General features: G+C 41.1%; 1 protein-coding gene across 2 annotated transcripts in view; it reads right to left on the bottom strand.

Moving 5' to 3' along the window:
* PDE1C (phosphodiesterase 1C) overlaps positions 1-14,219 on the bottom strand; it is a 315,435-nt gene that overhangs the window by 257,834 nt on the left and 43,382 nt on the right. For both annotated transcript variants that reach the window (XM_054189660.1, XM_054189653.1), the window contains exon 3: positions 12,123-12,294. In XM_054189660.1, the coding sequence (XP_054045635.1) occupies positions 12,123-12,294 (172 nt within the window). The remainder of the gene's footprint in view (positions 1-12,122; positions 12,295-14,219) is intronic.

Here is a 14,219-nt window from a genome sequence, read left to right on the forward strand (position 1 = left end):
AGGTCACATTGCTGGCTCATGGTCTAAGTCGTTGTCCACCAGGACAACCAGGTTCTTCTCAGCAAAGCTGCTTTCCAGTCAGTCAGACCCAGCATGTACTGGTGCATGGGGTTGTTCCCTGCCACAGTGCAGGACTTTGTACTTCCCCTTGCTGTACCGCATGAGGTTCCTGTCAGCCCAATTCTCCAGCCTGTGGAGGTCCCACTGGAAGGCAGCACACCCAACTACTCCCCCTGGTTTGGTCTGTTGGTTTTTTTCCCCAACTACAAACATGTTGAGGGTGCATTGTGCTGCATCATCCAGGTCATTAATCTTAAACAGCATAAATCATAGTTGTATAAGCCATAACATGGCCGTGCTGGGAAAAAAAAAAATTAAAAAAAAAAAAATCAATCTTTGTAAAATATATTGAATCAATTTATGCTACTATAAACTTTTCATTAATTATTGTAGAACTGCTTCAAAAAGAATGACCTCTAGAATATGACAAATCTGAGTTAAACCTCACTTCAATTCAGAAAAAAATTAAATGAGTTTAAAAAAAAAAAAGAGAGTAATATGGCTGATATTCTGCCACAGCACAAAACTAAGGAGCCTAAATTCTGTTGATACCAATGCATAATTTTTGTAAGATATTAGGGCAGTTTTACTAGCATAAGAGCTGTTATGCCAGGATAACATAATTATTTATATTATACAAATAATATATAATATTATATATTATATAATATCACATATCACTGGTGACAAGTGATATGGGGAAGGCCAACGTTCTCAATGACTTCTTTTCCTCAGTCTTCACTGGCAAGGGCTCTAGCCACACTCCCGGAGTCACAGAAGATAATGGCAGGGGTTGGAAAGAACTGCCCATTGTAAGTGAAGATCAGGTTAATGACCATCTGATGAACCTGAAAGTGAACAAGTCCATGGGACCCGATGGGATACACCCACGGGTACTGAAAGAACTGGCGGATGAGGTTGCTAAACCGCTCTCTATTACATTCCAAAAGTCATGGCAGTCTGGTGAGGTCCCCAATGACTGGAAAAGGGGAAACATAATCCCCATTTTCAAAAAGCAAAAGAAGGAGGAACCAGGGAACTACAGGCCAGTCAGTCTCACCTCTGTGCCTGGTAAGATTATGGAGCAGATCCTCCTCAAGGCACTGCTGAGGCAGAAGAATAACGAAGAGGTGATTGGGTACAATCAACATGGCTTCACCAAGGGCAAATCGTGCCTGACAAACCTGGTGGCCTTCTATGAGAAGGTCACAACATGAATAGACAAGGGGAGAGCAACTGACATCATTTACCTGGACCTGAGCAAAGCCTTTGACACTGTCCCGCATGACATCCTGGTCTCCAAGCTGATAAAATATGGGTTTGATAGACTGACAATTCAGTGGATAAAGAACTGGCTTGACGGCCGCACCCAAAGAGTGGCTGTCAACGGGTCCATGTCCACGTGGAGGCCAGTGACAAGTGGAGTCCCTCAAGGATCAGTACTGGGACTGCTCTTGTCTAACACCTTCATCAGCAACATGGACAGTGGCATAGAGTGCACCCTCAGCAAGTTTGCCAACAACACCAAGCTGTGTGGGGCAGCTGACACATTGGAAGGAAGGGATGCCACCCAGAGGGACCTCAACAGGCTGGAGAGGTAGGCCCATGCCAACCTCATGAAGTTCAACAAGACCAAGTGCAAGGTCCTCCATCTGGGTCGGGGCAATCCCAAGCACTGATATAGGCTGGGCAGTGACTGGCTTGAGAGCAGCCCTGAAGAAAAGGACTTGGGTGTGCTGGTAGATGAGAGGCTCAACATGAGCCGTCAGTGTGCACTAGCAGCCCAGAAAGCCAATTGTAACCTGGGCTGCATCAGAAGAGTGGCCAGCAGGTCGAGGGAGGTGATTCTCCCCCTCTACTCCACTCTTGTGAGACCCCACCTGGAGTACTGCGTCCAATTCTGGAGCCCCTACTACAAGAGAGATATGGACGTGCTAGAATGTGTCCAGAGATAGGGCCACGAGGATGATCAGAGGGCTGGAGCACCTCTCCTATGAGGACAGACTGAGAGAGTTGGGGTTGTTCAGTCTGGAGAAAAGAAGGCTCTGAGGAGACTTTATAGTGGCCTACCAGTATCCTAAGGGGGCCTACAAGAAAGCTGGTGAGGGACTTTTTAGGACATCGGGTAATGGTAGGACTAGAGGGAATGGATTAAAACTAGAGGTGGGACGATTCAGACTGGATGTTAGGAAGAAGTTCTTCACCATGAGGGTGGTGAGACATTGGAACAGGTTGCCCAGAGAAGCTGTGGATGCCCCATCCCTGGAAGTTTTTAAGGCCAAGCTGGATGGGGCTCTGAGCAACCTGATCTAGTGGGAGGTGTCCCTGCCCATGGCAGGGGGGTTGGAACTAGATGATCTTTAAGGTCCCTTCCAACCCTAACAATTCTACGATTCTATAATATAATGAGTTGTTATAAAGTGACAAAACACTAAGAGCATTGGTTCTCAGAAAAAAAAAACCAACAAAAAAAACGAATGAGCAAATACATAAAGCCCAAGCAACACAAAGAAAACCTACATTTCAGTTCATGCTTTGCCAACACCATCCTCAGATGCCCCAAAAGTGCCTTGGCTACATTAGAATCAGCATTAAAGCAGGGGAGAAAAAAAGTAAACAGTTAAAGGCTGTACTGATTCAAAGTCTGCAAGCTTCACAGAGGTTTTTGTGAAAGCCAGTGGGCATTCCTCAGATGGGAATTTGCTGTATTTATCCCAGGCCCCTTCAATTAAGATATTATTCAACAGCATCGCTCATGATTCAGCAAAAACACTCTGTCAAGTTTATCAGATTTATAACATTAATCAACAAATATGCAAATTTCAGTGTATAAGCACTGTTTAGAAATATCAAGCCACACAGCAGCAGTAAATCAGTATAACTCAGTAAAACTGAGTTTTATGCCAATTTACAACAAATTTGGCCCACTGCATTTACACTACTACACTCTGTAATTCTTTTACTCAATTACTGCTGACATTGCAGATAATTATATTATGAGCAACTTTAAAACAATTTAGGAAGTGAAGAAGCCCTCAAAAGGAGGTAAAGTGCCATAAGAAGAATCCAATTTTCTCAACATCTCATCTTCAGAATGAATCTGAATATTACTTTATTATGAATAACACTGTTCAGAATTAGGGCAGACTTAATTATAACTGCTACAAGAAGTCGGTAGGATAACAAGCATCTTTTTGATTCAGGAGCAGATACTATTGGTGATAATTATATGACAAAAAAATCAATCTTGAGGTTCTAAGTACTGGGAACAGAAATGTTATCTTCATCTTAGAAACCGCAACTACAGATGCTCACACTGTTCTAAATGACGTTCGCGCACATCATTTCGGAGGAAGGAAAATAAGCTTCTGATAGTTTTCCTTTTTACAATAAATGCTCTTCAGTAGCTGCTATTTAAAAGAAACAGAACTTCAGGTCTGGCCCTTATTCAGCCGAGCTGAGAGAAAATTTGCTCTGACAAGGAACTGTAAGTGCTCACATGAAAGAGGAGACAGATCAAAAGGTACATACATGACGGAAGGAATCACTGGGCACAGATGGGGACCAAAGCCCATACTCCTGGGTCAATTTCCACACCCCAGAACGAAGGCCCTTCCACCAAAAGAAGACACAAGATTGCTTTTTGCCAGAATAAGAGCAGCAATGACAGCAAATTTAGACTGCAGGCCTGGTTTCAAAACAACCTGAGTAAATTTATAAAGTTTAGATCAATTTATAAAGTTCAGATGGAAACCAAGTAACACATGATAGTTTTAGCAGTCTTGCTGTGAACACTTCAGTAGATTCAGATCCAAAAGTTACTGGAACTAAAAATAAATGTCCCGATCTGCAAACTTACAGACAGCGTGGCTTTGACATCAGCAAGTGCCGAGTACTCAGATGGATAGTGTGATAATTTCCAAATGAGACCTTTCTATTACATAAAATAGTTTCTAGAAATTGCCAGCAGGCAGCTTAACACGCAAAAACCAGATAAAGAACAGCCATTTCCAAGTTACGTGGGTAAAGGGTGTTGACAGTTTGCAGCAGCTTCACTTAGCTAGATGTTGCTACGTGTCTGAAAAGTCACTGGTAGGCTGGCCTGTGAATTTCTGGCAAAACGATTTCTGGCAAAATATGGCAGTTATCAAAATCATTTTGCATAAGGAGGCAAACCAGACAAAACCTTCATCAGAAACCACAGAGTTAAGAGAGAGATACACAGAGCAGGGTGTGCAAACAGGTGACCCCGAGCAACCTGTAGTCTGGTATTAATGGCATTCCTGTGTCAATCAACAATTCAATCCATTGGACGGGTGACATTTGCAACAGATATGGGGATTTCCAGTGTGTCCCAGGTAAACATTTAGTGTAGATTCTCTCTTGGGTTTTATTAAAAAAAAAAAAAAACAACGACCAAACCAAACCAAACAAACCCTGAATTTATATTTCAGTGCATAAATGGCTAGCATTTTCCCAAGACGGAATACAGTTTTCTCTCTAGATCTGATTGTCATACTCAGTTGACAGGATCTAAGTATCCCTTTTTCCTCCTCCTTCGCAGCTCTTCAAATTGAGAAGAAATGCAGGACATTAGTGAAGATTAAGCTCTTATCCATCAGCTTTAAGATTACTTCAGGTAATTTCATGATTGCTATTCACTTCAAAATATTCCTGAACTCTTACTTGCAGGTTTTGTGGTCTCAAAACCAAACCAAATCTGCCCCAATAGGATTGGATCTGGAGGATGTTTTACCACATTCTTTAGGAAAACATCACAGTATAACATAGCACTTAACTTCATTGCCATCAGCCAGCCATTTAAAAGCCGATGAAACAGTATAGGAATTTCCTTTGAGCACCTTTTTAATGTCTCTCGCTTATGCAAATTGAAGAACTCAAGATAAAGCTTCAGCAATTGATTAGTCAAAGACTTTTATCTCAGCTCATCACACACTCTCTGACTGCCAAGACTAAGAAAGCCACTATCCCATTTTCTCATTGGTAATGAAATATGTACCATGACAGCCTTAATTTAATAACAGGATGAGGAACTTACAGCCCACAGGACACATACAGACTGTCAGGACAATAAATCTGGTCCAGAGCCCACATACCATCCCTTCCTCCTAAGTGCCCTTCAAGTGCAGGCCCTAGGCTGGAGGAATAGGCCAAGTGGCCACTAGCCCCTTTCCAGTGCTATTTTGCCTGAAAGCCCCGCTGTTCCTCCCTGTTAGTAACAATCCATGAGAGTCAGTTCAGATGGGGAAACCCTGGACCTCTGCTTGTGCACAGAAAGCCCACGCTGGGTGTAATCACATGGCAGGAGGGGAGGAGGTCATGGCATATAATTCACTTCATCTACCAGAATAAGATGAGTGGTCTGCTCCACCAGGGTGATTAGGCATGATTTATAGCGTAACAGTAGTGACAATAATACCTTCCATTAGCGTCAATTACAGTACTCAAAGCTGCAGCACAAGCTATGACTGGTTTCTTACGCATTTGTGCTTTACATCTTTCCTACCTTCCCCATAGCAACACATTCCGGGACCTGCTGTGTCTCCTGCCGCTCTGCTCTCCTTGGGCTTCTCCAAATCTTGCCCTGCCTGCTTGCGTGATGACACATGGCACCTGGTTCACAGCTACACATGTGCTGATTAGCTAGAGAGTACGTAAGCAGCGGTCAGCCAAAGAGCAACTCTGGGAAGTCTGCTCTTCTCTCTCCTATCCATCTCTTCAGTTTTCACAAAATAGGTAGGAACCAAGTACCTTCGAGATGTCTACCATTCTGTTAAGCTACTGATCAAGTTCAGCTATGTTTAAGATGTTAATGGGAAGGCTGACTGAGCGACATGCGGTAATTTCCTTAGAAAAAGGACAGCCAGTTTTCCTTAGGAAACCAGGCTAAAAATTATGTCAAAGGTAATTGCAAGGCATCCCAGTCTGGTATTAGCATGTAGAGGCTGTTAATTTCTCATAGTGGAGACAACTGAATAGTGCATTGTTAAACACTTCCTTATCAGGATAAATACTATCCTTAAATCCATGTATTTTCCTATATACAACTCCCTGCTTGTATACAGTTTCTTCTGTAAACCTGCAAGGAAGACTGGGCTGGCAACTTCAGTAATCCAAGCAATTAATCTCGGCCCCTGGAACAGCCTTGTATACCCTCATGAGTGTGCCACGGATGTTTGAGACTCACATAGTTGTACAGGTATACGACGTCTGGATTTAAAAATACATGCGCCCTCTACTTGTGGTGGGGTTTGCAAAGTCCATATCAAGGACTGGGAGTGATCTGTATGCTTACAAAGCCAGAACTGGAAGCCTTGCACAGCTGCAAAACAAATGCTCAGAGTTTATTATGGCACAAGATTCAGGTGACATACGTCAGGCAGAGAAGCGTGGTCAAGGACAGGCAGTGGTCAGTCCCCAAAACAGGACTTCATTACTACCATGGCTTTGTTTATCAATGGAGCTTCAGCTCAAACTCTTATCCCTATTTTGGAAGTGGAATTGTTCCCCACCTTTCAGAGGCACAGCTCTGTTAGGACACCCACAGGCCACCTGAATTTCTCAACCTGGGCCTTTTGATGTGTCTGATATTTACAGGAACAGAATCACTGGCTTTGCTTTTCATCAATAATACATCTATCCTATGAAGAACAAGAAGACTGTGATATAAAAAAAAAAAAAAAAAAAAGAAGAGAGAAGTCCATTTCTCTTTCAACTGCCTGAAAAAACACCTTCCTTTTGGACCTGTGTGGATATATGCGAAAAGAGAGAGAACACAGCCTTTGAACAGTAACTGGTACAAATCTTTCTCCTCTGACCCACAAATCTCAGTCTACCAAGAAATGAGTGCCTAGTTCTCACAAGGCATAACATGCACGTAGAAGGGAGGCACAATTAAAAGCAGGGAAAAGAGAGACAAATTATGTCGGAGCCATTTCCTTAATGAACAGAGCACTCTTCACTTCTTATACATTGTAATGCGTATCAATAAACAACAGGAATAAGCAACAGGTTTGAATAGAACAGATGAATTTAAGTTTAATGCAAGTAAAGTGCCTTATAAGAAGTCTGGACTGAGAAAGATGTTGAGAAGAGTGCTTTTCAGAGAGACTGCTTACATTTTATCATTTAGTGAGACCTGGATCTGCTGTAGATGGGTATAAAAACCAATGAGAAACTGTCTTTCACACTTCCAGCCTTGCGCAGTCTTTTTTTTTAAAAAACAAACAAACAAACAAAAAAGTTAGGGCAAGTGAGACTCATGTCTTATCTGTGTGTGTGTTTTTTCAAAAACACGGAGAACATCCAAATAGAAAAGGCAATAAAGAAATACTGAGACCAGGAGGGAGGCAGGGAGGGTAGGCTTTATTCTACCCCATGATCCGCCCTCAACTCCTGTTCTTCTGCAATCATTCTGCTCTCCTGCACAGCATCACCTCCCTCTGATTTTCAGACCTCACGCACCAGCTTAGGTAGCTACAGCTGAGTTTTGCTGCTGCCCAGAGAGTGTGAAAAGGTGAGAGGCGGGGTAAAGGGGGAGTCCTGCAGGTCCCTCCAACATGTGACTGGAGGTGGGCTCTTGCTATGACTCGCAAAGTAGTCCAGCTGGCTCCATCTAGCACATGGGGGCTTGGGGCGGGAGTGTTTCCAAAGTGATAAATCAGGGTAGCAGGCAGCTGAACAGTCAGCAGTTGAGGCAAAGACCCTCCATCCTGTATCAGACAAGCCTCAGTGGATACCGACATAGCTACGCTGAACTAGGAAGTGATATATATCGTCTGTTACCAAAGCCATGTGTCCTGGCAACCAGAAAGGCAGATTCAGTTCCTTCAAGGTCAGGGTGCTTTTAAGCTCAAGGCTTGCATGGGTTCTTAATTTTTGTCACCTTTCAAAATATTTCCAGCTTTTAGCTTGAGGTTGGTAACGCTCCTGCTTACCTTAATAGCTGCTCTTCCTACATCAGCTGCAAAGTTTCTTTATCTTTCCAAGGACTTTGCTTTCCTTATCTGCTTCTGGTCTGCTTTGGGAATCTTAAATCACACTGGCAGCTAATCTTCTTGTATTTCTGTTTTGGTTGTGGGTGATATAAACTCCCGCTCATGCCAGCTATTGCCCACTTGGTCTACAGGATAGAGGTGATACTGCAGCGCTCCAAATGTGAAAACAGTCACAGCACCGCGTGCTGGGAGTCAGCCCACAAGCGTTAATCACGTGGGTCAAGGTGGCATCAATGGGAATAAGGGGTATGACCCTTCCTTCCCCCTGCATCTCTATTCTTCTCTGGATGTCTCAGTCACCTTGTACCATGGGATCTCTCCGGCCACAAGATCCAGAACAGCCATTGCATCCCATAAGCACCACCACAGTCATATACCCCAATGTCACAGGCCTCCGGACCCAATATAACGCTCCATCTTTCCCATACATCAAAACCAAACAAGTCTAGGAGAAATCATGATGTCTTGGACACATCAAGTTTTCAGCTGGAGCAGTGCCACCCTGGTGACTTGGTTTACTCCAGGCAACAGTCTGGGGACAAATGCAACAGTTCATCTTGTATCCTCCAATATAAAACACTTCCACAAACTTCTAGGTGGTATTTGGAGAACAGCACCCAAACCTGTCTCTTGTTTCTCTGCTCCCCCTGGTGGATGCCAGCCCAGCATTATCAAAATGCCTGCCTGGGTAGTGCTGCCGGGGAGCTGCACACGGAAGGTGAAGTTATAAGACAGTTACTACTGTAAAGTTATTATACAGTCTCCTTAAAAGCTTATTAATTACCACTGCTAATTCTTACCAATAGCACCACTGCTCATTACAGGGACCTAGTAGATCAAAAAGCAGATCTAGGAAGAGAGTTTCTGAGTTACAGACTTCAGTGTCAGCAACCATTGACATCTCCAGCCAATATCCAGATCATGCAGCCCTGACAAGACCATACGCCCACCACCAAATATTCCTGAGCATCAATCCACAGCCACTGCCAATGTTTGTAGATACATGGATGCTGATCCATGCACAGCTATTCAAAAAGAAAGTGATCACAGCTCCTGTAATTGTGAACTTCACATTTGTGCAAAGAAAGATAGTGGATATATCAGATTTGTGGCACAAAGTGTGGTCCGAGAAGCTAATCACTTCTATGTGTCTAGTTATCCCCTTTTGACAAGGAAAAATAATATAATTTGCCATTCTCCATATTCCACTATATTTTTTAATGTAATTCAAACTGGGGACTCCCCTGTCTTTACTAGACAAATAAACTAAATGCCAGTGAGAATGGATTTTAAAAACCTGTATTTTAAGCATTGCAGTAGTATGACTATTCAAGACACAAAAGTACTTATAACTGCTCACTCAGTGCAATACTGCAAACAAGATACTACAAACTTTCAGTTCTCTCTTTAGAAAGGTATTCAACCTTTTTTAGACCAATCTTTGCTTGTTCTTGGTATCTTCAGAAAAGAGATAGTAAAATAATTGTATAAGAAAATCAAGACTGTTAGAACACTTTTTAATTATGGAGAGATCATGCACTATATTTATTTGGGGTGTAGAGAGGGGGCTTGGTTTCATTTGGTTTTTGCTTTACATCTTAAAGATAGATTATTACTGCAGGAAAAGTACAACTGAAATGATTGAAATAATCATATTCCTCCTTTTATGTTTAAATGTGTTTCAAGCTCATATCTAGATGTTGAACAATATCAAATATAGATGTCTTCCTAATTTTCCAAGCTACAGAACAATAAGTACTGCCTAGTAGAAAACAAGATCTAACACAAGAGGTGGCAACTGGGATTTCATGCTGCTTATATGTATTCACATAAAAAGATATGCAATCACAAGGAAGTGTGACTCATTTGACACTGGAGAGACATTTTCTTTTTAACTATGCATGAAAGGGATAGTATTGCCATACGCTGCTCTAACAGCGGTGAATCAGAAGTAGTAAGGGAGTCACTGCATTTTACAGATTGTAGCAGTCATGCAGTCATGCTCAAAAACAAGGCCTGGTTCTTCTCTCTGTAAGATCAGTTCACACAAGCCCAGCGTTGCACTACACACCCCCTGAGATTCAGCCACCAGATTCCTAATTAAGACATGCCGGACTAGACAACTTGTGAAGCCCATTTCATTCCCCAAAAGGCAACAGGGGTAGCAAGATCTTCCACTAGCGTCCAGTAAACAAAAAACGAGGAAAGCCCATGCTTGCCAGGCAACCACCGTCACTCAAGACGCACCAGTCAAACTTTGTCGAGGAAGCACTTGAAGATCACTGCATACAGAACACCGCGATGAATCACACACGCAACCCATCTACAAAACATGCTACTGCCTCATAAGCCCCAGTTTGCACCATAATATCAACATGATCCCAAACTGAACAAAAACACCAGTGTTCTTATTTTCTCATGTCTTCAGACAGTAATTGCAATGTTCTCTCTTATCTTCCCCTCCTCTGCATAGCTCTTAAACACACATGGGGCTTCCTTCCTGTATAAAACTAGACAGTTACAATTTACTTTGTAACAACAATTTGTTTGTATTTCCATCTATAAAAGCCCCCCAAAATGCCACATTGTACATTAATTTCTATACTGTTGAAATACAAGGGTTCTGTAATGTTTATAAAGCCATTTAAACTGCATTACCGAAGCTATTTTGCTAAATCACATTTTCCAACTCATCAGTCCTTATTATGCTATATACAAGCTCACTTCTTTCAAGAGTCACCCCTACACACATAATCAAATCATGCCATTTGAGACGCTGTGACATTATTTTGTCATATAAAATGGTTGAAATTATCTTGACGATGGCACTGTAAGGATTGCTGCTAACGCAGAATTTGTTATGAGAAGTAAAAGCTGAAAAAGAGTTAGATCTCTTGAAATTATAGATTTCAAATATCAGAGAGACAAAGGGTTTAAAAGCTTTTAAATACCGCAGGTCATCATAAAAGCTTCCGAAACACTTGTCCTGAACCATTTCAATAGAAACATTAAAGAACGAAAATGTGCTACGGAATTACAGGATTGATTTATATAGACTGACATAAACTCACTTCATGGTAACATGTTTTTAAATGTTAAGCAGTATAAACAAGATATCTGAAATTACCACCTAATATAATGACTTAAATAAGCACCTTCTAAACAATGATTTTATGAAGACTGAAATAAGTTTGACAGACTGAGGTATAATCAAAATCACTGCAATCAGAGAAATTTATCCAAAGCAAAAACCATTTTATGCTTATGCACACGTGTTCATTTAACAAAAAAGTAAAGCATGTTTTGTTTCAACAACAACAAAAGCTCAAAAAACACTTGGAAAAATCAATTCTGCCATTCACTTCGTTTGTGCTGGGCACACTAGTTATACATTTTGGTCAAAGATCCACCGTGTACACTCTCTATTTTATCTCATTTTGAGAAAATTATTTTCAGAAAACATGCCTCCGAGAAACATCCGACAACTGCACGTCCACATGGTTAAAAAAAAAAAAGAGAGGAAAACCCAGCAATAGATATATCGCGCGCTTTACAACAACAGCAATCGCTGGCTTGCAAGCCCCTGGACAGAATCCTTCTCCTTGGCAAAATAAATTAATGCTAGACAGTTCTCAAGACATTACATCAACAGAAAAAGGTTTAGCTCTCCCTTGCATCAATAAAGCACTTCATCTGACCTAAAGTGCATGTCTTCATCACTGAGCCACTTTCAAATGAAACAATACCAACCTTCAAAGAAATCTTCATATAACAAGCTGTCTTTATTGACCATTTTGACTAGTCACAGTATTTGTATCTGTCTAGTCCATAGTCTTTTAAGAAGGCTAATGAGGTCTGAGAAGCGAAAGACGAGTCCAGTCAGTATTATTTATGGACCTCTTTTTTCACTCTTGTTCATACAAAGATACACCGCATCACAGAATCTTCCAGCATCGATTTCTCCCACCAAACCCACACTGCAGACTTAATCTTAACAAGATACCCTTCTCAAGGATAAACAAAGTAAACCCATATTCGTCAGACCTGAAAGATGTTTTCACCAACGCCTCAGGACTATCCACTGGTGGTAGCTCATCTGCTAGGATTTCTTCAGGAGGTCTAGGGTCACTGATGATGGTCGGCTTTGGTCTTTCCTTGAGGTTGCCGGTCAGCCCACCGATAATGGTGTTCCACAAGCAGTTTTGTGATTTAGACCCTGCAAAAACAGAGAGTGAGAAGGAAAATAAATTCATAGGCCTGTTGTCCAGTCTCTCAGCTGTCTGGTAAACAAAGATGTTCTGTTATCTTTTTACCTTTGCATCACCACAGTTTGGGATTAAGCCTGAAAACCTGAAATAAAACTCAAAGTAGAAATAAGCACTAACGTTCAGGTCATTCCAAATCCAAGACTGTAATGCTTCTCACAAAAAGATTTGATTACAGCGCGTGGAGTTTTCACGTGTCGATAAAAAACATCCTCTCCTCATTATACTTAGATTATAGCTTAGCATGTATTGATGTGGCAATATTTTAAGCTAAATAACTAACCAAAAAACAAAGTATCAAATCAATACAATATTAATCATTGACTTTCTTAGACTAAAGTTAATAGGGGTTAAATTATAGATTAAAGATATCACTGAAGGACTAGTATCAGAAAAACATATGTCTTTTCTGTTGAAACTTTAACTTTTCTTAGTAGACATTCAAATGCCAAAATATTTATACGGATGATCTTTCTACATTTATTCAGAAGTGTCACCAGGTGCCTCTTGCATGTCATTCAGAAACTCCATCCTCATCTATAAGTCTAGTCCTACTGACAAAGTACAATTAGCATCCTTCAGTCAGATCTCCTCCCGGCCTTTGGAGAAGAGAATATGTGACTTGCACTTCATAAAGTTTAAGTATCTGTTTCATATTTTCAAAAGTTACCAAATAGCTTCTGAATAAATTAGGCACTTCTGAAAATCCCTGTGATACTCTCATACTGAACACCTGTGTCACATTCTAACTTTCACTTATTAAAGAATATACACGAGTGAGTTAGCAGATCCCAAGAAGAGCAGTTAAGTACTGAAATACTAATTATTTCAGTTAAGAGACTTCCCACAACACAGGTGCAGCAAGCATTAATCTTACTGGATTCCAATATAATAAGCTGCACCAATTCTGCTGGTAGTTGTTCCCCATGGGCCTTTTATTAATATGCAAAATGAAAAAAAAAATAATTCTGACAAATGGGATATTTCTAAAGTCAGCAAGTGATTTTTATAAGAGACTGTACAAGTAAAATTTTCAAATATTTTCCCAGCATTCAGACTTCAGTGTCCAGAAGAGACAACTAAGAGACAAATAATGGACATAACACATATGGATTAAGGTTGACTTTCTGTAGCAGCACACACTACGTACATAAACAAACAGAAGAGCTGTTATCTCAAGTCTCCTGGTACTATATCATGAGAAGCTACCCTGTCAGAAACAGCAATATCTGCATGGCAGCCTTATTTTGCCGGTTGTCTTCAATGTCTTGTTTTCACCCAGCCTAAATGGTGCAAAGACAGATCAGCAAGAATCCTCATCTATCTTCCCCATTCCAAAGTAATTTTCGGAGTGTTTCCAAGCTAATCAGGAAAGCTCCATGCTTGTAGTCTTCTCTGCTCTTAATTGTCAGCAGCTATTTAATGTGCAAGGACCATATCTACTCAGATTTAGAGGCAGCCTTCTCATCCTGTGCTGAGTTCTGTGCTACAATAGCTAGAAAAATTACTCCTCGCGCTAGGTAGTCCAAAGTAATGTCTACACAACATCTGCAGAAATAAACACAACATCCATACGTCTTTATCATTCAAGGATTTGCAATGTTATAGCAATACTACTGTTTCTGTTCTTTAGACCACCACGCAAATTTCCCAAAATTTCTTAATTTTACTTGAATAGATAAGCATTTGGTTCCCCAAACTGTAAGGGGATATATAAAGGATGTAAGAGTTTTGAATTATCTGACCATACAGGTCACCTGTGATAGACCCAAAAATATTGTGACTCCCTATAGCATGTTGAGAGGACCATTTCTTTTGCAGAAGTATGTCATACTCAGGACGGTTAGAACCAGAAGTTTAAGTCTCTGTTAAGTTA

This window comes from Rissa tridactyla, chromosome 2, assembly GCF_028500815.1.
Source record: "Rissa tridactyla isolate bRisTri1 chromosome 2, bRisTri1.patW.cur.20221130, whole genome shotgun sequence".
Taxonomy (NCBI): domain Eukaryota; kingdom Metazoa; phylum Chordata; class Aves; order Charadriiformes; family Laridae; genus Rissa; species Rissa tridactyla.